The sequence below is a fragment of the Telmatherina bonti genome (assembly GCF_933228915.1).
Source record: "Telmatherina bonti genome assembly, chromosome: 20".
Classification (NCBI taxonomy): Eukaryota; Metazoa; Chordata; class Actinopteri; order Atheriniformes; family Telmatherinidae; genus Telmatherina; species Telmatherina bonti.
In genome coordinates, this window is record NC_136618.1 from 23,911,918 (window position 1) to 23,937,021 (window position 25,104).

At 41.6% G+C, this 25,104-nt stretch overlaps 1 protein-coding gene across 1 annotated transcript in view; it reads right to left on the reverse strand.

Annotated features, from left to right (window-relative positions):
- Positions 1–25,104, reverse strand: part of LOC306771021 (cadherin-6-like) — a 69,710-nt gene that overhangs the window by 39,496 nt on the left and 5,110 nt on the right. Inside the window, exon 2 of the mRNA XM_079260047.1 lies at positions 6,157–6,541. Within this exon, the coding sequence (XP_079116173.1) occupies positions 6,157–6,393 (237 nt within the window). The 5' untranslated portion in view covers positions 6,394–6,541. The remainder of the gene's footprint in view (positions 1–6,156; positions 6,542–25,104) is intronic.

Consider the following 25,104-nt stretch of genomic DNA (forward strand, 5'->3'; position numbering starts at 1 on the left):
GGAACTGTCTTTGTTTGTGAAATTAATCAGCTACAAGTGCAGCAAATGTTAGTCCAGATTCGATCTGGCCGCCATTTGGGCTTCATTCGACTTTTGGCCAAAAAGATGGCACTGGAAACAGGCTGCTTAGGGCAATTCGCCAGTTAGCCTTTAAGGCCTTGTGTCCCGGCCTGTCGAGAACTGGCTGCCTTCTATGAGGCCAGATGGTAGCCTCAGACTGTGCACAAAAATAGCCTAACAAATGACTGCTGATGTGTAAACTTGAGATACTCAGTCTGAAATGCTGGGGCTTGAATATGAAGTGTTAGCTGACACTAGTTGACACTTGTATTTTTGTCTTGTGGACATCTTCTGTGTCACAAGCAGAGTTTGTAGGGTAATGTAGTATTTGAAGTTTTTTTCATTTGGAAGCAGTTTGCACTCACTTAGCTGCAGGGTTGTAGCTGCTACTGGCAAGGCTATGTTCATAACAACACAATTACATTATGCTTATGATGGCTGAAAATGCAGAACAATGCTAAGTTTCTATGTGTCTTCCATATTTTTTCACCACATTAAAAATCTCGTACATGCTCCATACAGTCATAAATAGGTATGTCAAATGTTAAACGTTGCCCCATACTCCCATGTGTCCTTCACTTTGACTGTTGTTTTGTCATACATTCACTAGAAGGCAGTAGAAAGTTCACTTCTGGGTCCCAATGTCAGTTTAAGCCAATAGCAAAAGTGCTGATGGTGGCATAGATCACAACAATGTACATTCTCAAAAAGAGACATAAATAGAGAGCAGCAGGATATGCTGTGTGGCCTTTTGTACATTATGGTTCTTCTTCATTGTTCCTTTTACTTGAAGCACATGACTTAAACTGATCAACGACGGTCCTTTTGTTTCCGATGATACTGTTCCGTTTGCTGCGTCTTGTTATGCATCTCCGAACTCACTGAAAACTGAATTACGCACCAGTACGCATATGTACACATAGTGAAGAGCACAAATGAGACCTAAGACATGTCATGGTAGTGGAGATGGGCCAAAATTTATTGCAGCATTCGTTCACAGCGATCGCTTAAAAGACACTTTTAAGACATATTCTGGTTAGTTTTTTTCTCACATTAGCTTTCTGTGTCATCAGTAAAGTTTTTTATTATGCAAACACACTGATGGTTTCATGCTTGTTATTTTCCATTAGAGTTAATGATGGACAGGATTGAAGCGGCAAGTCATAGTCAACATAAAACAGGCATCTATTTATATAAACTTAGGTGCAAGCTTGGGCTGCGAGGTTTGATGGTGGTTAGCACTTTGGCCTCACAGTTAGAAGGTTGCTGGTTCAATCCTCAGTTGGGGTGTGGTTTGGACAGTGGAGTTTGCATGTTCTCCCTGTGTATGTGTGGGTTTTTTCTGGGTACTCTGGCTTCCTCCCACCGTCCAAAGACATGCATGTTAGGTTGATTGGTTACTCTAAATTGCCCATAGGTGTGGACTGGTGAGCTGTCCAGGGTGTACCCTGCCTTTTGCCCAAAGACTGCTGGAACAGGCTCCAGCTTCCCGGCGACTCTTAATCGGACTAAGTGATTAGGATTATAATGAATAATTACAAGCTTGCAAAGCCAATACAAAGGCAGTACTTTCTTATATCTGTGATGAAGCACCTGATTCATTTGTAAAGTATGGGAAGATGTATGTAGAATCATGTTTTTTTTTTTTAATGAGTTATGAAATCTTTTCTGTCTGTACAATTTTAAGGAGCATTGCAAGGTGACCAAATATCAACCAGTTTATTTAAATGATCCTTTAAAGTCAAGTAAAACACACATTTAAAGGTAAATGTTACTTGTCTCTAAAACAACCCAAATAACTGTAAATGTTTAGAATAAAATAACATTTAGTGCCATAAACTGGAAACTGTAACAAAATATTGCAACACTACATCACAGAGGCAGTTTCTTTGTTTCCTAGTAGACATTAGTGAAGGGAAACCAGAATTTTGATGATAGACGATACATGTATAAAGCCCACCAGATAAAGCCAACAGGTGTCAGCAGGCAGGCGATAGCTTTGACATAATTACAGGTGCATTGGAGATGTTAGCATATCTCACACAGACAGTATTTCATCTCTGCTGTGTTGTCAGACAGATGTTTAACCATGTCGGATCACCATGAGACCTCATCACACCCTTTCTTTCCACACAGAGAGATGGAAGTCACCCCCTTCCAGCACACCGGCAGGAACTTAATATCTAGTCAACAAACACTGCCAATGTGTATACTCCAGGTTGCCACTGGAGACCACAGGGGTTGCCATGGCACGGGTACAGCCTGGACTGTACCATATTGCAAACTCCTTGCGTGTCTGCCAAGGTGAGCAGCTGGTAATGGGAGAACATGAACACAAGACAAAAAAGGAATAAAAAAAACAAAGAAAGAAAGGAATAAAGGAAGAAAGAAATATTCCCCACCCCACCCCCCCTTAATAAACACACAAACCTTGACACAAACCCTGCACCTTTCCACTCGGCTGCCACGAGATGCACAAGTCCTTTCCCCTGGTTGCATCAACCGTTGAGTCATACAGGACTGGGAAGCATTCATGTCTCTGCTCATCAACCTTTTTTGTCTTTCCTCTGAGTTCTAGCACATTACTGGAGGCTGGTGTTTATAGGCATGTGTGTTTGCATGCACGCTTGTGTTTATTTGTTCACATGCAGAGAGCATTGCTCACTTGCTAGGGACGATGTTGAGGAGTCTACCCACCAGGCCCAGAACCACTGGGGCCTATCAGAGGCTGTAAATACATTATGAGATATGATAGTACAGCACAAACACTCCTCAACCACAGGCCATTAACCGTTTTCAGTGGATATGTGCCCTTTGGTAAAGTAAGAAATAATGAAATAAACAAACAGTCTCTTCCCCCAGTGACAGCGCAGGCCCTCGGAGGCCTGCATGCAGTTCGCCTGCTAATGAGAGGCAGTCTATGATTCCTCTCTTGCAGAAAAAAAAAATCATTGGCCAATAGAGCAAGATTAGCAAGAGTAGCAGCCAACCAGCTCTTTTCCATTTCTGTTTTTCCTTTAATTCTCTCCTGTCCCAACTGCTTTTGTGATGCCTGTTCAGGAAAAATGGCAATTTCATCTAATAGCACTTCAAAACTCAAGCTTTTGTAAGAACTCAGAAAAAAAAAAGAAAGGGAGGGAGATTGGGGGTTGGGATGGAGGTGGATTTGCAAATAACTAGAGACAGGATGCTGTAATTCAAGTGCAGTTTCATCATTCTATCTTTTACTGCATGTCAAGCGCTGCTCCCTTGTTTATAATAAGCACTTTGTGGTGAAAAAAATGAACTGGAAATAACACGATGACAGGTATTGTTCTGTGCTGTGTTCTCTAGATGCCACAATACCACTCGGAGTTACAAAAGCCATTTTCTTGTGCATTTCTTGTGGCTTTTGTCCTCTTCCCTCACCTCTTTCTGACATTGTGAAAATGTGGCCTCCACCTGAGCAAACGGATGCAGATGGTTGTTCGCCGCATTGAGCCATGTGTTCAACTCAAAAGCTATTCATTCCCTTCAGGGCCTCATTCATCACTTGTGCTTTATCTCGCAATTAACAAACAGTAATTGCAATCAGATAAGATCTACGTACTGCAATCCTATGTGACAACTGGCTAGTGAACCGACAATGAGGAAAAGCACCCAGCTGCATGTACTTGGTGGAAACAAGAGCTCAGAGTCATGATTAAGTGTGCCGCTCAATGGTTGATGCTTTAATGGTGTCTTCAGGAGATGGGCTCTTAGGCCGCGGCCTTTGGCTCTCTAAGTATATGCCACACTCAGATAATCCATTCGTCTTTTGCTATTAGTCCTTTTACAAGGTAAAAGGACGAGAGGCGCATCAATCACTGCTCTCTAAATGCAAAGTGGTTTGATCAAGCCCGGTATTTACATTTGATCTTCAGTCACACGTTTCTTTCATTCTGTTAACTTTTCCTTTTTTGTTCTTCCACACCCAAGTGCTGTAATCCTTTTTGTCCAGGACTGAAAGTCAACCCTCGCTCAGGGAGGACGTATGTTGCAGAATCTCATTTGGTTGGATGACTCTATCCTCCGTGGACACACGATAGGAATGCAAAGCACTAGCCCCATTCAGCTCCTTGCACAAAACAGCCTTTCTTCCTCCCTCAGTCTCCCTGACCTTGCCACAACGCTTCACAATCTCCTCAATTACTGTATGTTGGAAGGGGGAGACCGATAGCTTGACTTCTGCTCTGCTGCATGTAAAGCAAGCATTATATGGCCCATCTTCTTGTACATCTCCCTAAACCTTATCTGGGTCAGCAGTGGCTTTTTAATTTTGTAAAACAAATCATTCCTTTGGTGGAAGCTGCATTTTCTTTCAGGGCTTCAGGATGGCTTGATGTGAGTGGAATGGACATTGTGCAAGCTGACAGTAAGCACAAAATATATTGGACAGTCGACAGCAAACAAAGCCTGAGGATGGATGGATGGACGAATGGAAGGACCGAGGGATGGATAAATGGACAGAAGTCAGATATGTGAGCATTACAAGACCGGAGTGGCATGTCATGTCGGTTAGCAGATGATGGGATGATCCACATATTCTGAGGGACAGAATGACACAACCATATATATGATTGTATTTGCCTTGAAAGATTTCATTAAGAGGCAATCTTTTCCTGTGAGTGTAGTAGAGAAATCCGTTATGCTGCAGCAAGTAAAGCCAACACAAGTGGTTTGAATTCTTTTCCTTCGGTGCGAATAAAGAAAGTAAAATATCCAAAATCGCTCCATCATAAACTAGGATTCTGTCGTGACTGAAAAAATTAATACTATCGCTTCATAAATATGTATTTACGAGACCTTTACCTTACAGTAACGAGGCATTTTTATATAAGCAAAGATAGCAATTTTTTTTTAAATGTCAGCATGCACAAATGTTATGCTGAATTCATTGCACCAGAAAAATAAGGTATCAAACAACCAATCAGCACTGAGTAAGAAAGCAGCTTAAAACTTGCAAGACGGATGTCTTTGCTGCAAACATCTTCTTTGCTTGAAGTGGCCGTTGCAGTGATGATTTTCCTCCTTACAGATCATTTAGCAGCTTAACAATTCTGTCAGTTTTTCCCTCATGACTGTATGGCATGTGAAGTTTTTTATCTTTTTTTTTTCAACTACATCTGATAGTTCCAGCGACCCATGCTAGCAACAGAGTGATCCCTTCAATCATTCTGAACAAAGAGAAGTCAGAACAGAGTGATCCCTTTATGCACTGGGAACAACATGAAGTCAGAAATAGACAAATGTGTGGAGAGAGTTTGGCTCAGCTGTACCAAAAGGGATTCAGGTAAGTACCAATAAGCACACAACACAAATTCAAATCCCTTTTTGCACAGTTTACACATCAACCAGACATCATTTTATTGTAGGATTACCATGTTGCAAAAAAAAAAAGAAAAAAATTCTCATTTTGTTACAAGTTGTGAATATAGCTCCTTAGTTTCTGTTTAAATTTGAAAATCGTACCATTTCTGATCTTTAGTAATGTTTTTTTCATTTTTCTCTTAGTTTCCAATGAGGCCAAAGTTCCACTCAGCTCTATGAAAACCTCTTAATTATGAATGTTTAATTAAATTTAAACTATCTGAAAAAGACAATAAAAGTAAGAATCTGAGCAGATATTTATTTCCAATTCCTTTTGCACAGCAAGTTTTTATGGTTGATGTGCTTTCAATATGCTCCTAATACACTCTAATCAAAAGAAGAGTGTTTAAGTTCATTTTCCTTCCAATCCAAATTAACATGCTATATTGTGCCTGTTTTATTTCTCAGTGCCATTTTTACTTCAAAATGGATGTACTCAAAATGCGTTAAATAACGTGCATAGCTTTTTAAAGGTAAACTCTGCATTTGTGTGTTCAAAAGCTTCTCTGCATTTTAGGCCTCATCATTTTGCTTTATTTGGTTCCTCTGCATTAAAGACTTCCCCAGTCTGGTTTTGGATCAGAGCAGTTGATCTGAGGTGGACTATTTTTACATGATAATGTTTGTAGCTTTTAGCTGCCTGGAGCAGATGACAGATTGTTTGTGTCTTTGGTGAAAGGAAACTAATAAAAAAAAGTCTTACTCTACCTTTCCAACATACTGCATGTCTGTCCCAGTGTACTCCTCCAACAAAAAGAACTGGTTCCACATCCACCCACGTTTAGAGCGTCTGAGCGGCACTCCATTTGCATCCTGTCCCATCAGTCCCATGGCACCCTTCCGCCCCCCTGTAGTCCTTCGAAGGGCCCTGAGCCCAAACCCCGGAGAGCTGAGGTGAGCCATTGCCCACAGCATCATCAGTGCATAAACTTTCCTTCTATCCATGGCCGCACCACCACAACCTTCTGTCTTCTCCAGCCCCTCAGCGCTCTGTGTCTGCTGGTTTTTGGTCAGAGTATCGGCTCAGCTCTCATGCTGTAATCTACTGAAGCAGGAAAGGCTCCTCGGACTCACATCAGAAGGTATTCAGCACCTGGAACATTTACACAGAAAAGCAGAGCGTCAATACTGGAAGGAGAGCCAGCAGGATGTTATTGCACCAGCTCTTTGTTAAGGTTTTTTAAAGATGCAGCACAAGTCAAATCAAAACAACAAACAAGTAAGAAAAAAAAAACCTCTTTGTGTGTTTGCAAATGTGAATTTCCTTTAGAATCAAGATAAAGATATATGAAGTTAATCTTAAAAATTAAAAACCAATGTTGGCACTTGTCTAAGTGAGTTTCATAGCTGCTTCTGTGATCACTTATACAATCCTTTTATCGTATGTTAGTGTAGTTGTGTTGACACCCAGTGAATTTAGAGTGCATGAAAACAAGGCAAAGCTCAAAGACAAAACTACCAATCTTTCAGATTTTCTGATGTATAAATCTGAAACAAAAAAAGAAAAGAGGTCTCTGGCCAAAAGTGGCTGTTCATGAAGTACTGAAATAATTATCATGTCCACATCACTTACCAAGACAAAGTCAAACTCTAATATGGATTAAACTTCTCTCTTTTAACTACTGAAATCCAACTTTCATGGATTTTTTTTTTTTTTAAATCGGGGAATTTAAACACATCACCTACTTGAATCTTTAAAGTCAAGATACTCCAAGCAGAAGAGTCTGAAAATTCAAACACTGGTCAAACACAGGCACAAGACTAAAATGATAAGAATCTGTCAGCACTCACTTCCACCCGAGCTCTGATACACATTCCTGTGCGCACTCGAACTGTCAGTCATCTGACTGATGGGCAGGCTGAGTGCTGCCTAACTGGATAAATATCAGATAAGACATTTTCCACATCAATGTATAGGCTTACATCTTGTACAGCATTTATTACTTTATCTGCGTTAAACCGCCGAATCAACAACTAATCGAGTCTATGGTTGTGGAGGGGCTTGTTGTATCATTTTAGACTATTTAGGCACAAAGGATCTGCAACGCACCAGTTGAGACCCAGGACAATGTCAAAACCAGTTTGTCTGAAGCTCAATGTATACAAACAGAGCCAGATAATTGTTTTAAAGCTTCTTCCTTTATCCTCTGAGGGCCAATGCAGAACATTGGTAATTGTAAAAAGGGAAACAGGACAAGAGCGACGGAACGGGATGGAGGAGGAGGAGGAGGGGAAGGTAAAAGAGAAAGAAGGCCATGTATTATGCTTTTGTTCTCATTATTCCTCAGTGGCTGGGAGATATCCAGGCCGCCAGTGTTCCTCGGTTGGGGTTTGGGAGGAGGTTATCACTGTGTTCGCTAGGGAGAATCTGCAGAGTTCCTCTGTATCGTGTGCCGGGTGTAGTCTGGCCCCACATGTATGGTGGCTCTTGGTCGGCTTCCCTTTCACCACGTGTTGGAAGACGAAGAAAAAATCTCTCTGGACATGAATTAAGTAGCCTGACCTGCATGCAGAAGTGGAGGCAGACAGATTGAAGGGAGAACTGGGGGAAATGGAGCGGGAGAAGTGCAACGAGGGGAAAGGTGTCTGCTGAGGGAGAAAGAGGCAGTCGTGCTGTCACAATACACGGTTTGTCTCAGAAACTAGAGCTAAGTTTAGTATCTGAAAATCTGAAACGAAAAAAAAAAAAAAGCTATCAAACAATGTCACACAGAACAACCGCTGAGATTTATACTTACAGATGTCTCACTACATTCACTGAAATGCTTTGTAGCAAGTTCTGCACAGGGGGTTTGATGTCAGTTGGGAGTCTTTGTAGGCCCGATAAACAAAATCCAGTAGTTGCTGATTTCAATACTTTGCCAGTCTGTCAAGCTGTTAACAGTTAAGAAAGATTCGCTTCAAACACATAATGACGAGGTTGATATATTTGTGTGTTTTCAACTATTATAGCTCTTTTTGTTCTTCTATCAGAAGTTTATAAAGATAGTCTGACGGCTTAGTTTACTTTAATTCCTATAGCCCCATCCCTGAGTCCACTAGGGGTATCGAATGACATCAACATAGATACTTGCCAACCACTGTTTTCTGATTTTTTATTTCTTTTACTTTCCCTTCCACTTACATGCTCAATAAAAGGTATCAAAACATAACTTTTTAAACCAGCTGCTCTAAAGTGCTTCAGATGAGTAACTAAATATGGTCAGAGTATAAAAAATATTCACGAAAAAATCAAGTATCGATGCCCATTTTCTCACAAAAGGAAAGGAACATCATGATTTCTACATCCGTTAGTATACAACAGTGGAAAGTCCACACAGCAAAGGTCATCATGGGTGTGTCACCACGGTGTTGACAGACTAACTGCAGAGTAATCAAAGTTAATGTACTAGCTGTGATACCAAACATCAAGAAACAAAGCCGGCTCATTGGACTATGGCTATACAGTATCAGACTTTTGCTATACCTTCCTCATTGCAGTGCAGCATAGTCTTGGCCGTCAATCCCAAAAAAAAGACTTCTCTCAGGTTGATTGGTTAACATACTCTTGTTTCTTTAAACCCCAAAACATTTGTCAACTGCTCTGATCCATTTGAAAAGAGAAACTTGGGGAAAAGGAGCCAAATTCATTGACTTGCTTTCAGATTTTTAAAGTAGTTTTTCAGTCTTGTTGATAGAAGTTTCTATCACGTGTCAGAAAACATTTCAATCAAGAAGCCTGAATGATGGTTTGCCTTTGCATTGCATTATGGATAATCTGAGCGAACTAGATGCCGTGACTGTCTTTCAGAGCTTCTGCTGTCCTTTAGAGCCCAGTGTTTGTTTCTGCCCTCTAGATGAGATGGTGAAGTGGAACTTCAGCATACATAACGCAGGTGCTTAGAGTTAGATATCACATGTAGTTACTGTGACAACACTAAGGGGCAAATAGGTAGAGAGAGGATTTGAAGGAGAGGTAGAAGTGTCCTGTCAGAGCAGCGTCAGCAGTCAGGCTGGGAGACTGGCCCATCCATTACGCTACCTGTCTTCTAGAGGCAGCCAAGGCATGCCCTGTTTTCCCCTTATGAGGCAAATTGAAGCTGGGGGTTAGGTCCCCTCTTTCTCTTTTCCCTCATGCCTTGCACTTTATAGCACTTCCCCACCCTCTAACTCACCCCTCTCCCCCCTCTGCCTTCCCATAACCCATCCCCATCCTCCTGATGCTGCCTACTTTGCTTGCAGAGGCCTGAGCTGATATGCATTATCGCTGGGCTTTTCGCTGAAAGCCAGTCACTTTGCATGTGTCCTCTGCCTGGATCAGCACAGGGGAGGGGGAGTAGGAGACTCCCAGGTCAACAGAGTGTGTGCTGATGGAGGCAGGTGAAAGTGAGATGGACTGTCAGGCTTCTTAATAATGCCCGTAGAGGAATAGTCTCTCAGACTACAACTCTCTACTTTGTAAAAACTAAAGCTTACATGACAGAAGAGATGTTTCTTATCCAAATTTGTTAGATGACTCGATGATTTTCCCCACGCTAGCTCCTTTACTCTGTTTTCCTCTCTTCATTTCCCTCATCCAGCTCCTAGCACACTCGACTTTATGAATTTACTTAATTGACGCTGGTGAGGAGCATGTGGGACTCTGTGCTATTGATTTGCTGTAGGCTTCAGCGTGGTTGAAAATACCAGTCGGTCTCTGGGGTGGACTCAAGAAGCTTTCCACCTCGAGTCCCTCAGCACAGAGAAGCCGCCCTTTTCAATAGATTTCTTCATAATGTCACCATGGAAAGCTAATGCTTTCACTGTATGGAAGGCTCCGCAATCCCTGAGGACTCTCACCCCTTGACCACATTTGTCACTCCCTAGAAGCCATATTCCACAAGCGCTTGCACTGATAATTCTCTTGACAAGGGACCACGACGAGGAATAAGTCAGCTAAAGCTTTATTTTGCAATGTCAAAAAATGTCAAGGCTGGTTAAGAAAACCATGGTGCCACATGCAGCTAGCAGCTACGACAAAATACTGCCTCTTCACATTTAAGCTGGGCAAGATTAAGGATGAAAGAAAGATGGAGGAGGGCTTGTTCCTTCCATTCAACTTGGATCTCATTCTTTTGGATTTATTACCACAGATGTGAATTAAAGGTTCACATAAATGTTGATGTGGCAATATTGCATGTAGAAAGGTCAACAAAACCACAAATAATTACAAATAGTACAATTATTGTTTGTAAGTATCCAACATAATTTGTTGAATGTAGTGGTGTTTAAACACCAAGTAAATGTGCTAGTCATTCAAATGAACACTTTGGTTTTATTTCTGAAAAACATTATGCAATTTGGAATTTTAATGAAAGACAAAGAACTCAACTCTAAGGGCATAAATAAACTGCCTGATGTATATACTAGCACCATTATTGTGATTGGAGGACCTAATCCTTTGCTTTACAATCAATGCACATAATTTGGCATGCAACAAACCACTGTTGAGGTACTTGTTAATCCTTTCATCCCTTTCTTTATATTACTATTAATTTAAAAAACAAAAAACAAAAATAAAATAACCTAACTTAAAAAATTTTGGCTCTAAAGAAAGGAAAGATCATGTTTTGGACCATCCATTTGATTTAGCATTATTCATAAACTAATAAAACAATCAGTTGTTTTTCCGATTTGTGTAAATATCAACCAACCCCTGACCAATTAAAGGTTGGTCTTAAAACAAATTTTTTAAAAAAATTTATGGATTTTACTGGATGTCGTGATTAATCACCGTAGCCCAGCACATTTTCAAAATATATTTCTGACAATTATTAGAGTTAGAAAGATTTAATCCAATACTTGTAGAGGCCTGCAAGATTAACTAAATAATTTTTATTATAAATTCCTGGCGCAGCTAACAGCTGTCACCCAAGATTTCAGGAAAGTGAATGTAGGCGATAGGGAAAGAGTTTTCATTTATATTTAGATTTAAATACAAGCAAACTGGGCAAAAACGGTGACAAATTTCTGCACTTTTTACTGAACTAGCAGAGACCACAATAGACTTTTTACTTGTATAGGAAACAGACATGCTAAGTCAGGGGTGGGCAACTCCGGTCCTCGAGGGCCGCAGTCCTACAAGTGTTGGGAGTTTCCCTGCAGCAAATCAGTGGGTAATTAGCAGACTAGTGTAGTTGGATGTCAGGCTCTGCAGCAGTCTGCTAATCAAGTCTGATGTGAATCAGCTGTGTTGAAGCAGGGAAACTCCCAACACTTGTAGGACTGCGGCCCTCGAGGACCGGATTTGCCCACCCCTGTGCTAAGTTATTGACATGCTAAGTCTAGCTAGGGCTAGCAAAACTAGCTACTTCTGGTAATAGTAGCAATCTATCTTTGCATCAAACATCAAAGCAAAATTTAGTTTCTTGGCAGCTTACTGCCCCCTGGCAAAAATAGCATACATAAATAAGAAAACAGGCATATTTATTGTATGTTACACAAGTCATAAAGACAAAGGTAATTTTAGAACATTAGCTTTGACATCAAAATTTTCTAAAGGTAGATTAAATATGGAGTTCACAGTTTAACCTCAATTGAAAATATACATATCAAAAATGGCTTTAACCCTTAAAGAAAGCTGATTTGGTGTTGTTTATATCTCTGATGTAAATTAATCAGATGCAAAAATATACAGAGAACAGTGGTTTATACCACGTGATGAAATTCTTATTTCTAAATCTTAGGAAAAGAATATAACACAATAAAAACAATGTAGAAATAACTAAAGAAGGAGAAGAGAAAACACAATAAACAAAATAAGTGTTTTGTGCTTTAAAGTATGTTATGATTTGTACATATGGTGCAATTACAGATGAATATTAATTGTACAGTCAGTGGGAGTGATGAAGCATGAGAGGGGCAGTGTTGATTTTGCTATTCAGGACTCTGATGGCCTGTGGGTAGAAGCTATGTGTGTGCAGTGGGCCAATAATTTCACTCTGATTATTCCACAAGATCTGTAAGCAAAAAGGTGTAAAAGAACATCTGCTTTGCAAGCAGCTTTGTCAGGGAAGCTGCTGTGGAAGAACGCATTTTATATAACCCATCCACTTAAGTAAATAGAGACTATTCAGATAAAAAAAAACTGATTAATGCTCTTTTGTCTTCAGCCATTATGTATTTCATTTTGTTTGTTGTCATTTTCCTTTACTTGAATAGTAAATTGAATCTGCCATTCCCACAAAATAATTAATATTTGTTGTTTAAGACGTGTCAATCTATCTTTAGTTCAATTACACAGTTACAGATACAGATAATATAACTTCTTACCAAGTCAAACTGATGCACTTGTGTGTTTTCAGTCCATTCAATTTGTTATTAGATACTATAATATAAACCGTTTAAATTCTAGTTTCTATTTTGTTTTTCTTGTATATTTGCTGTGCTAGATTGCTCATGTTGTACTCCTGTTACTAATACATGGAAACCATGGTCATGATTTGATCTCAGTTTAAGCTGCCTTCACAGTAATGAACAAACACACTGTGATGAACGCTTACTTTCCTGGAGCCAAACCACATACAGAAGAATAAGAAATTACCACAGAAATGACTGCCATGTTCTTCATGAAGCTATCTTCCTCACATGCCCATAGCCGTAGGCGATTTTAGAAAAAGAGCCACAGGTCTCGTCATTCCCTGTTCGCTTTCTGAAGCAGCACCTTCGTCATAATGAAGGTGTGTAATAGAACATGACACCATAATTATATTCTCCCAGTTAAGACGCAGTGTTTACAACAAGCACGAGGCTGCCTGCATTTTCCCCCTCTTTACACGCTTGCGCTGTCTCTTTGTCTCGCTGTCTCGCCTGCCCCGTCTTCACTTCGTATCATGTGCCATTTAATTGCATTAAAAAAAAAAAAAAAAAAAACGCTTGATGAAAAAATGAAAAACGTAAATTACTTTAAATTGCCTGTCATAGATTGTGTAGAGTTGCCACAGAGCAATAAGACTTCTGCATTGTGGTGGGTTCTGGGTAAGCAAGATTAATGTGTCTGCTGCCAATTTTTGAATGGCCCACAATTTCAGACACAAAAAAATTGCCTGAGATAACATTTTGAATCAGAGCAATTAGTTATTAAATGTATCTATTGGTTTTATCGAGCACAGAACCATAAAGATAGAGACAGGGACAACGCAAGTCACATAAATGTGTTTATCGATACGTATTGGATCGGACCAGCTAATGGCCTTTCTAGTGCAGATGTGCTGATATGCACAGTAAAACTGGGTGGCGTTTAGTATTTTGGCCTAATCTAGGCTTGGGAATGACCTCTAAGTTTAGGGCTCCTCTTGGCTTCCTCTACCTCACCCAGCTGCTCTTGTGTGTGCGTGTGTGTTGTGTGTGCGCGTGTGTTTCTTCTTTTTTTTCCCACCCTAACGAGGGATATGAGCGACATGGCAAATCACCCTATCGCGCCTGTTGAGCCAGAGACTTCCACAGCAACCCAGAGAAACCCCCCGGGGTGCAATTAAAAGTGAGAAAGGAGAATGTCAGCCTTTTGGGGGGTTGTGGGGGGTGGGAGGGTAGAGGCATGGGGAGAAGACAGGGAGGGAGGGTGGTTGGGCGCTGGTGCCATAGTTAATGTGGTCATGTTACTGTTTGCAGAGGACACCCTTAAAGGCTGCTAAAATGTGCAGGTGTCAACAGCAGGTTGTTCTCTGTAGCCTCCTTGCCTCCTATTCCTCCGTCCTACCACCTTGCCTTATGACAGTTTGTTAAGGTGAGTCTGATTCAGAGTGAGTGTCATTCACAGTCCATGTTGTGCAGCTTGCTGTTGAAATTTGTTGCAAAATCTCAAGTGAATATTTGGAGGCTGTACACTCGACCCAAATATGGGGCTATCCATTTGTCTTATTGCCCATGTGGGTTACTGGTTCACAACCGAGTTTCCTGTGACAAATCATCCAAAAACTGAGCATCTGGATGAACTTTTGCTCCACAAACATTAAAAAAAACAAACAGTTTTGTCCCTTGTTCTTGTAGAAAATTGGACACAGACGCAACCAAACGGAAATATTTCCTCAGAACCCTGTCAATACATATTGATCTTTTGTTCGGCTGAGAAACGGTGTCTAGACACTGTGTCGCGCTGTCTTGACAATAACTTTTGCCCATTTCCAGTAAAGATGCACATGGCTCACAGGTTAAGGCAAGAAAATTGATCACTGAAAGGAGGTTTCAGACAGATGAGACTACGGTGACAAAGAAAATATGTGGAGAAAAAAAAAGTGTCTATGAAATGAGGGGAGCAAATCATCATAAAATGCTGCTGAATAAATAACCGAGAATCCCCAGTCAAATTGGAATGCAAAGCAGAGCAAAAAAATCTAAACTGAGTGTCTGCAAAGTAGAGCATTACACTGGTATCTTCCAGTCAAAAATAGGATTCAACCTACAACCCTCGGATGCCTCACGGATTTACTTAAGTTCTAAGTCCCGTTTCCCATTTCTATGACTTCAGTCAAAAACTGTTTATCTGCATGCTAATAACATATCTGACAAAATGATGAACAATGCATTTAAATCAAGCATGTTCTCTTTATGAAAATGATCAAACCTCTCCAACAGGACAACATGGATAAGTAGGAAGCAAATATGCGTTTTTAAAAGCGAATGAGCATCACTGGTGCTTTTTTTTTTTTTTTTTTTAGGAAAAAAGTTTCTTTGGTACCTGCACCAGGTTTATGTATTTTGTAGAAAAGGACCAGTCACTCAGTCTGAAAAAAGTCATTTGTATCACGCAGTAAACATTATGAGTGGGCCTATTTTAAGGTAAGTTGTTGAAAATAAACTCTTATGGCCTTTTTTTTCACAGGTTGATGCAATTTGATGAAACCTTAATGAGATGTCTTTGACATGCTTTGGAGAAAATACCACAGACGGTGTGGTACCTCTTTTGTTCAAACCTCTATTCATTTTGACCTGTTTTAGGGTGTGGAGTGAGCCACTCATTCCACTTCACCCCTTTCCTCTGCTAGGTCTGCCTCTTTAGAGATCTATTGTACTCAACCCCTTAAATTACATTGTCACATAGTGTCCTGTGTGTGCTAGTGTGAGCCTGCAAGCGCACATTTGCATACATAGTTAGTAATGATAAATTCAAGTACTTATGGGGAACTGAAATTTCTGACCCCCCCCCTTTTTTTTTTCTCTTAAAGTAACACTTGAAAGTCAAATTTCCTCGGATACAGCACATTAGTGAAAGCCCTATTAAAACATCATTATCATATTTTTTTAACTGAATTATTTCACAATATTAACTTCTCATTTTTAAGATCCAGTAAATGTAGCATGAACTAAACTTAAAATGTAACAATTATCTGGTTAATCTCATAGATTTTAACTATATAATTTATGAAATTGTGTCCTTTTTAATCAAGTTGCTTGGGTATAAAGATGGTTATTTATTTTTATTTTAAAATGTCGCCTGGCATAATGGTGGGTACCAAAGTCTCTTGTGTGACATAAAACAGGGGTGAATAACATTGGTGGCCTTAGAGAGGAACTTGAGTGTCCTGATAATCATTTGAAACTGACCCCAAATCTCTTTAGCCCCACCTAATGCAGACCTTTTTAATATTTCAAATGTGATATTCACCCTTCTCATGACATATTCATAAAATGGTGTGAGACATTTTCCTTTAGTTCATGCTAATTGTCCCAAAAAGAGAAGGATGACTCCCAAGACATAAATCAATGAATTATATTTCATGACAGCCTCACAAAATCCCATAAGACCACTCTAAAATGACATACAAGGCAGTGGTCTCTACCAACAAATTGGGGACCATGCGGTTAATCAAGCTCCTGATCATACATGACAGAGATGTGAGACTCTGCCTCTGAATGGATGACAGTAATCCGAACAAATTAGCTTATACTATCCCTGTCAGACGAAGAGTTAGCCCAAAGCATTCATCCCGGTGTCCCGCTCCAGAGCTCACTGCAAACACATTACCTTGCCTCGCTGCCCAAATGCATACCAAATAACCCATATAAATCATACAATCTGGGCCAAGTCAATGAGAGCTATTTTGCCTGTTTTCTACTTATTTCCTCAGCAGGGCTCGCATCACTCAGTCCGAAGCTCTCCCAGCCATCGTCAGAGTGGCCCAGTTTAGAACCCACTGAGGGCTGCTGAAGAAACCATTCCTCTCTTGCACTTGATTTTATGTCTGTTCAGTCTGGACTCTCCAAACACAGCTCTGTCTTTCAGCTTTCTTTCCCTTCTTCCTATTGTCACTTTAACAAAAAAAAACAAAGATGACCTGCTATGAGCTTGCAGCAGAGTTTGTTGTGCCGTTCCAGTTTTAAAGAAGGTGAAGAAGCTTTTCTCACCACTCTCAGTTAGTTCTCTGTTTGGGTGGCATAATTTTCTTCCAGCCTGAGTGCCAAATAATGAATTTCAGTCCTGAATTATGGTTTTGGACTGCAAACATAAACAGAATGAATAGAAGAGACTCTCACTTTTTCTGATTCCACTTCTGGGAATTAATTGACTAAATGGGAGCTTAAAGTCATTATCTCCCCTCGCCAGTTCTTCAATCCTGTGCTAGGGGCTAATAAATGGAGGTTTGATTTCGCTAAATGTCCTCTTGTGAAAATTAATAAGGCCTGTTACCCTGGTGGCAAACAGATGTGGTCATCCCCGCTTCATGGCAGAACAAATGGGCATGAGCCTTCCCGGCACATAAAGAACAAAGAAATAATAGCTTAATCACATGAATCCGGTGACACGTTAGCACATGGGATGCCCTCGGTTGTTTGCTTTCCTGTGTGCATCAGAGCACATGTTTAGCCACCAGCAGCCGTGTGGTCTAACACAGCTCTCTTCTGAAAGACTGACAATAGTGCAGAGGGGGAGGGATGGGAGGACTGAGAAGGCTCAATGGCGGGTCTGCTTGCTTCCTGCTTTCCCCACTGTGGTCTTTGTGGTAATACACTGGTGGTTATGGGAGCCTCCGTCTCTATGCAAATCACTGTTTGCTTCCCGAGTGTTTGCATGTCCCCTGTGCAGTCAAGCGCACGAGTCTTTTTTCTTGCACAATCTGGAGCAAAAGGCCACAGCTGCATCAGTGTAGGAATATTATCCACAGTGAGCCTGCTAATTAAAAGCTGTTATTCCTATATGAACCTGATAATAATGTTGCCCCACCAGGATATTAGATCACAACGAAGCCACTGCTTTTGAACGGATCATGCGTCTCTGAAAAACAGATGCATTGATTGGACTGCACAAAGGTCAAACTTGGCGCAGAGAATTGGAAATCAGTGAAGGAGTTATGTTCTCACGTTTGTCTTAGCCTCCCCGTTGTGACAATTACATGAAAAGGGAGCGACGTGGAAGCACATTTCCATTCAGGCGTATATTGACTGTAACAGCAGGTCAGCTGCAAGAAACAACTGTCACACAACACTAAATAATACATGGAGCTAAAACAAAGACATCACACCCCTAAAATACAGCTCTAATAAAAGGCTGCGCAGAGAAAATGTGTTTCCCCTTCAACTTTGAGTAATGACCTTTACAAGAAACCCGCCGTAAAATAACACGGCAACGGTTAGAAGCACCTGTTTCCACTTTATTAATAGTGAAGCCTCCATGCTCTCGGAGGCAAAAGACCAGCACTGATTCTCTGCTTTTTGATGCTCCTTGAATTGGATAAATTCTGTTAAACTGTGCCCAACTAAAACCAGTGAGGCATTCAATAGTTAAGAAAGCCATTTGTCACCGGCAGGACTTCTGCCAGGGTCTCAGCCAAGGCTTGGGATGAAACAGCAACCCACCCAAAAAATAGTGCTGTTTGTTTGAATGCCACTGAAGATTAAGCCACAGAATTTGGGATGGGATCTAAAAATCAAATGGTGCATGTAAATACATATTTTGTTAGCTTCTCAAGTAATAAAAAGAAGGCTGACTTTTCGCAGATCCTGCAGTGTGGCTGATAAATAAGGCTCTTGCTGCACAGTTCTCAATCTAGTCACGTCAAAAGAGATTCAGGCATCCTCTGGGTGAACAACAGACGGCCGTGATCTCCTCTGACCTTAACTGTGACTCATGTATATTTACCTCGACTAGTAATCCTCGAGGGACAGCGGCCTCATTGCTAAAATGAGCACCATGATGGGTTGTTTTTCTTTGTTTTTTTCTTCTTTATTGCCACTCCCAGGAGCGGACGACTAATGAACAAAGGAGCCTGATTGATCTAACTTAGCATTTGATTCCCCGATGCTGCCGATATACACAATTCAATATGCTGGCACGACACTGGAGCGGCCCCTGAACTTTGCTGTACACACATCTTTAATCATGATCACCTTTCCTCGTGGCTGGTGTGACTTCCAGTTTATTTGTAATTACCAAGATCCTCGGGGGGGTTGGCTCTACAACAGGCCCGGCCATAGGTCACAGAGAGACACTGTAGCTGGCCATATGGGCTCCAAGCCCCAGGGCAGAGAGTGGGTGGACGTTGGCGTTGGCAACGGAAAGTTTACCAAAAATGGTCAGAACAGAAGATTGAATTATTTGGAGGCAGGAGACAGCCTTATCGAGCGGCGGCCACATTGCACTGACGTTTTCACCCCAGTTTCTATTTCCCATTTCACACCTGGACTATTGCCAGATAGGATGTGTTCAGCCACCTCGTTTTACCCTAGATCCACAATCACCAGCTACCAGTCAAAAGAGGGTATAGTGCATTATCTATCACCACCGTACCACCCGCCGGCACCCTCTCCTTCTCTATTCCCCGAACTCTCCGTTGCTTCCTCCCTTCCACTTCTCTTGTCACATGAGTAGCAACAGCATGGTGTTATTACAGATAAACAATCAATACTGCATTAACGTGTCCACAGAGGCCAGGCGGAGTTAAACAGGCAGACACAGAAATAAATTCAACTCAGTGTCATGGGTAACAAATCTTGACCAGCTCATATATATATATATATATATATATATATATATATATATATATATATATATATATATATATATATATACATATATATATATATATATATATACATATACATATACATATACATATATATATATATATATATATATATATATATATATATATATATATATATATATATACATATATATATATATATATATATATATATATATATATATATATATATATATATATATATATATATATATATATGTGTTTCTTTCGTTATTCTCAGTCATCAAGTCTTTATGTTTGAGGTCACCAAATACATTTCTTTTCTTTCCTCTCTTCACTAGTCACAGAATGAAACTCTACTGCATTAAAGAAGTAATACACCACTTTACAGCAAAGGTGACCACGGATATTGGAGAGCAGGGACCCATACGATCGATTTGGAGCGAAGGAATGGAAATTTTAACATGATTCCCACCTAGGCATTTCAGCCTTCAAGTATAAGACCCTCTTTTTTGATGATTGCTTCCAAACCAACTTTGTTTCCAAATTCTGGTGACATCTTTATTTAAAGGAAAGGGGTGAAGAGTGAGGTGAGGTAAAACCACTGTGTCGTGCTTGATGGATGCGTGGTCCGATGCTTCTTTGCACAGCTTGTATGCAGCAAATTTGCATCTACATTCCCAGCGCTGGCACTGAGAGGAAAAAAAAAGAAGGCTTTTTGTCCTGAACCTCTGTGAAAAAATGAAAACAAAGGCGTTCTTATGAGGAGGCCCAACAAACAGTCCCTGCTTCTCCCTCTCCCAGACTGGAATTAAATGCTCTTCATTCCATCCTCATTCATTAGACCCACGCCCACAACCTCAACACCATAAGGGGCGATGAAACACCTCACACACACACACACATGCGGATTAAAATAAAAAAAAAAAAGCATTGGACTTGGCTGAATGATTGCAGAGACTGTTTACTAATACTGCTGCTCACTCTGCTTTATTACAGAGTGCCAGGCTTTCCATTACTGCAAACTGAGAGAGTAAAGAAGGAAAAGGAGGAGGAGAAGGGAGCAGACAGAACAGAAGGGAGAGAGGGGGAGGAGACCGCTAGCACCAGATTAAAAGAAGAAGAAGAAGAAGAAAAAAAGAAAAAAGACTGGCTCTGTTGATTTACACCTTCATTACTCTCCCTTAACTCTGCTTATTGCAAATCATGATGCTGCTTTATGAGCTGAATCCTCCATTACGACAAGGCCGGGAAGACAGTGCTTTAGTCCATAAAGCAAGCATAAAGAAGCCCCCGACCCACTCATCCCACCAGCCGGCTGCCGGAAAGAAAGGGAAATAAAGCAGAAGTCACAGCTGAAACTTGTTCCAGTGCAGCAAAGTCTGAGCTTTGCTCGCCGTCCATTCCCTGGCCTTAACCCTGTGGGCGACACGCCCCGCTTTCTCTGAGCTTTACGCCAAAGAAGAATGACGTGCAAAGCTTGGATGGAACTCACAGCGAGTGTTTAATGTTAGGTGAGCCCTGCCAAATTTAAGTCAACAAACATGTAAGGCGCTGGAAGTGTGTGTTCACTGTCTCTCCGCCACCTACTGAGGAGGTGCTTCTGAAGCGTTTACTCCGAGAACTTGTGGGGGATATGTGTGTATTTAGATAGAGAGCAGAATGTATTTTTTTCACTTTTATTTATTGAACCAAAGGGAGGTCTTCAGAGCATCCATGCTCTTTTTCTTCCAGTGATTGAATTTGTGTCTGTGTGTGTGGCGAGCACGTCCGAGCAAGGAGAAGTGGAGGAAGCCGGGTGCAGGACCTAATAAATCAGCAGATAGGCTGAGGCGTGTAGGTGAGTGTGGGTGTCAGTGTGCTGATGTAAACAGGGTGTGGGTGCGTGAGACACACTGGATGGAGGTTTGTTATGTGTATGTAACACACTGCTCCAGCCTGGCCTGTCTGACTCCCATCTGGAACAGCGTTGACAGAAAAGTTGACAGATGCTTCACCAACGTCCATTATTTATGAGACTGAAGAGATCCACACTGCATTTCGCAAGCCTCTGCTCCTACTAGTGTAGATCGACTTTGACAATGCCTTCTGTGTGTCCATGCATGCACACACCAACATATAGACACATTAAACCCTGTGCAAAAGTCTTGAGCCACCCTTAATATCTTTATATTGCAGGAAGTAGTCGTCAAAATGTGCTAAAATGGGAAAACGTCAATGGAAATTCAGTACATAAGGTTAAAACAGAGGGTGTTTTTTTTTTTTTAATATTATAATTCTAATGAACTTGAAAGTCAATGTTTGTTCTGACCAACACAGTTTGAACCATTTCAGACAAGCTTTCCTGTCATTTTTTTTGTCATTTCTTCTCCATGAATAGTTCTCCAAGGTTTTTAAAGGATTTCCCAAAGATGTTTGTCTTCCTTTTATTCCGTTCTCCATCAAGATCCCAGACTGCTTAATAATTTTGTGCTCCATCCTCTGACTGGGATCCATCCCTCCAAAGACTAGTTGCCACTTTTTCGGTCCAGTTCTTGTACTATTTTGCACAACTCAAAGCTAACTGAATGCACCGCCCCACTCATTTTGTACATTCACTAAAACGCCTGAGTGTGTCCTTCCACTTTATTGCCGACCTAAGTAACCACTTCACCTGCCTTTGTGAGTCTAGCTCTTGACCTCTGGAGTGTCACTAAATCCCTGGTAGACAGGCAGCCCTTCAGCTCCTTCATGGAGGACCATACACCAGCAGCTCTCTTAAAACCCACTTAGAGGCTTACAGCTGGGAGGGCCGACCATCAGATTGAATTAAGGCTGCAATTAATTGAATCTAGTGGTGAGTAACTTGAGTGACTGATGTCTCGCAGGACCAAAGGTCTAGTCACAATTCCTCAGAATAAAGCTATATTCATTTATTTAGTGACATCACAGGCCATTTCAAAGGGCTTCAGGCAAGGATGGTGGCCACTAATATTACTGCTTGGAGTGCTGCTTTAAGCTCAACACCACCAGCAGAACTCCTGCAGCTCCTGTAAGCGGCAACGTTAATGAGAGGCGCAATGTAATTAATACAAATGGAATGTTTAATGCAATTTTTCCATTTCAAAGAAATTCCCTCGGCATCCTTCCCAACAATAGATTCAACTCTCTTGCATTATCCTCAGGCAAACAATAACCCAAGTTTGGCATTGCCTTCATTAGCTCAAACTCAATTACAGCAGAGAGCTCAGAGCACCTCTAACAAAGGGTTGGACTGACGTAGCCTCCTACTGCAACTTGAAGGTCTTCTGGCAGGGCCTGCCCCATTTGTCTTTGACGGACAACAGCGTCAGACAGTAATTGGAGGCCTCCAAGACCTGCACACATCCCTTTGTCAGTTCTTCATGTCAGAGCACAGTGTTCAGCTGCTGCGGGGGGTCTTCAAAAATGACCTTTTCTCAAAGGGGACAGGTTTCCCCTGCTGGCACAGAGACACCCTGGATATTTTTCAGACTGAAACAGTAGCACGACGTTAATACTGCCGGTCCCATGTTGCTGCAGAAAGCCGGTATTGTGTCCTTCCCCGAGAAATATGCAGTCCCATGGCGGCACATATGCTTTGATGCGACAGGTAGTTTGCGCAGAGGTCTTTCTGTTTCCCTCGTTCACAATGAACCGTCCTAATGTTTTGAGAGGCGGCGGAACAATGGCAGAAACCTCTCTTTCTTTGCTCTGGGGATTGAAAGTAAATAGGACCTTTGCTGATGTTTGCCTGTTCATTTACAGCACCTCGGAATATAGCTCGCACATTGTGTTAAATGGAAAAAAAAATGAAAAGAAGAAAATCACAAAGGCATTCTGCAGGACAAAAGCACGGTGTAGGAGAGGGCCCCCACAACAGAGCGTAGATATCATTCACAACATAGACAGGAGACCATTATCCACAGAAGGAGGGACCCGTCTGGAGGTGACAGAGGAATTGTGTGCACAGAGCCGCCACCAAGACAACAGTCTCCCCGAAGCCTAACCTACGAGGAAGGGTTTTAAAGCCCGCCGGGTTGAGGTGTTACACGTCATCTGCAATAACCTGGATCATTACTCCTGGAGGCTGTTAGAGGGGAAAATCACATCACTCCGCTTTCACTGCTGCCAAGGAAAACTGACACGCTAAAAAGTCGCAGCAAAACACGCCTCGGTATGCACATGCACACACAGAAGGCGCCGTCGAGCAAGCGAACACGTGTAATCACACACCTGCAATCGATCACTCATTGGGAGTGGTGTGTGAGGGGTTAACACAGCAAAGTGTCCAAACAAAGTCCCAGAAGCGTGCGTTGCCTGAAGCTGACAGCTTTCACTGCGACTGCCTTGCAGGAGGAAAGTAGGCATCGTTATCGTCCTCTGTCGTCATACCTCTCCTTGTCTTTTCATCCACACGCAGAAACCTCTCCCTCTACTGGACTCCGGTCAGGCGCTGATGCTCTTTGTCCTGCTCCTGGACGCTCTGATCTCCTATTACCCAACAGTCAATATTAACCCCCACCACCAGCACTCTCCATACTGATCCTCCTCCCTTTCCATCTTTCACTTTGCTTGCAGAAAAGTCTGAAAATTCTCACTCCACCCAGCCCTTTACACACTTACTTGTCCTCCATTCACTTATTAACTGACTGTCATGTTCAGCAGCAACCCCCCCAACCCCCCCCATCCCACCTCCTCCTCCCTCCAGACAGTGTTTAGCGCTCCTGAGTCCACTTACTGCAGCCAGAGTTAAGCCTCTGGGCTTTGCACAGACAGGAATCCAACTAGAGGGGAAAGGCAGGACCTGCGGACATGATCTGTCTTTTGCACTCACACTCTCTTCCTCCTGAACCAGCTACCTGAAGTCAGCACTGGAACACTCACATCATACAACAAATTACCTCCGAGGGGGATTTTTCTTTTTTTTTTTGTATTTGCCAAACAGAAGCACTTCATCCGGGAGCTCTCTGCATCGGGATGCGTTCGGAGTCGAAATAGATTAAATGAGTTTTACCAACTATTGTACATAAAAATAAATTAGCTGCAGAGAGGTCAAGCTCCTCATTTTTGCCAATGTAAATCTCTGGCTACGTCGCTAGCTCCGTAGGAGATTGTATTTTCACCCCTGTCAGTTAATCTGTATGTCTGCATGGTGTCTGAGAAAGTCATGAACGAATTTCCATGAAATTTGGCGGCAAGCTAAGCCTCGAGCAAAGGTACGGCTGATGAGATTTTGATACTGATCTGAACCTGTGATTTCTGCTATTAAATGATTATGGTCGTCCACCCCTCATTCCCCCACCCCACCATCATATTGGATATAGAGATTTAATTCCAAATCCAATTCAGTCTTACTGGTGCCCTCACGGGGTCAAGAAATCGATTACGCCTCAAATTTAAGACAGGGAGAATGCTCAGTGCCCTTGGACGTGGAGTTTTCATTCTTCTGTTTGTTTTTGCTTCTACTTTAGCGGCACCCGAGGAAAAGGAAAAAAAAAAAAAAAAAAAAAAAATGAACCCGCCATTGTGTGGTTGCTGAATTTGTCATCCGCCCCTTCGCTCTCCGCCATGCGCTTCCCAGGTCAAACGGTGTAAGAAATGAGACGTGGCTGGTGGATAGACTTTCATGACCCTGCTTTACCAGTGTCATTTCCGCAAGTCTGAAATTGTGCCATGGTCTACAGGGCTTTGTTGTAAATCACTATCTCCCACTGTCAGA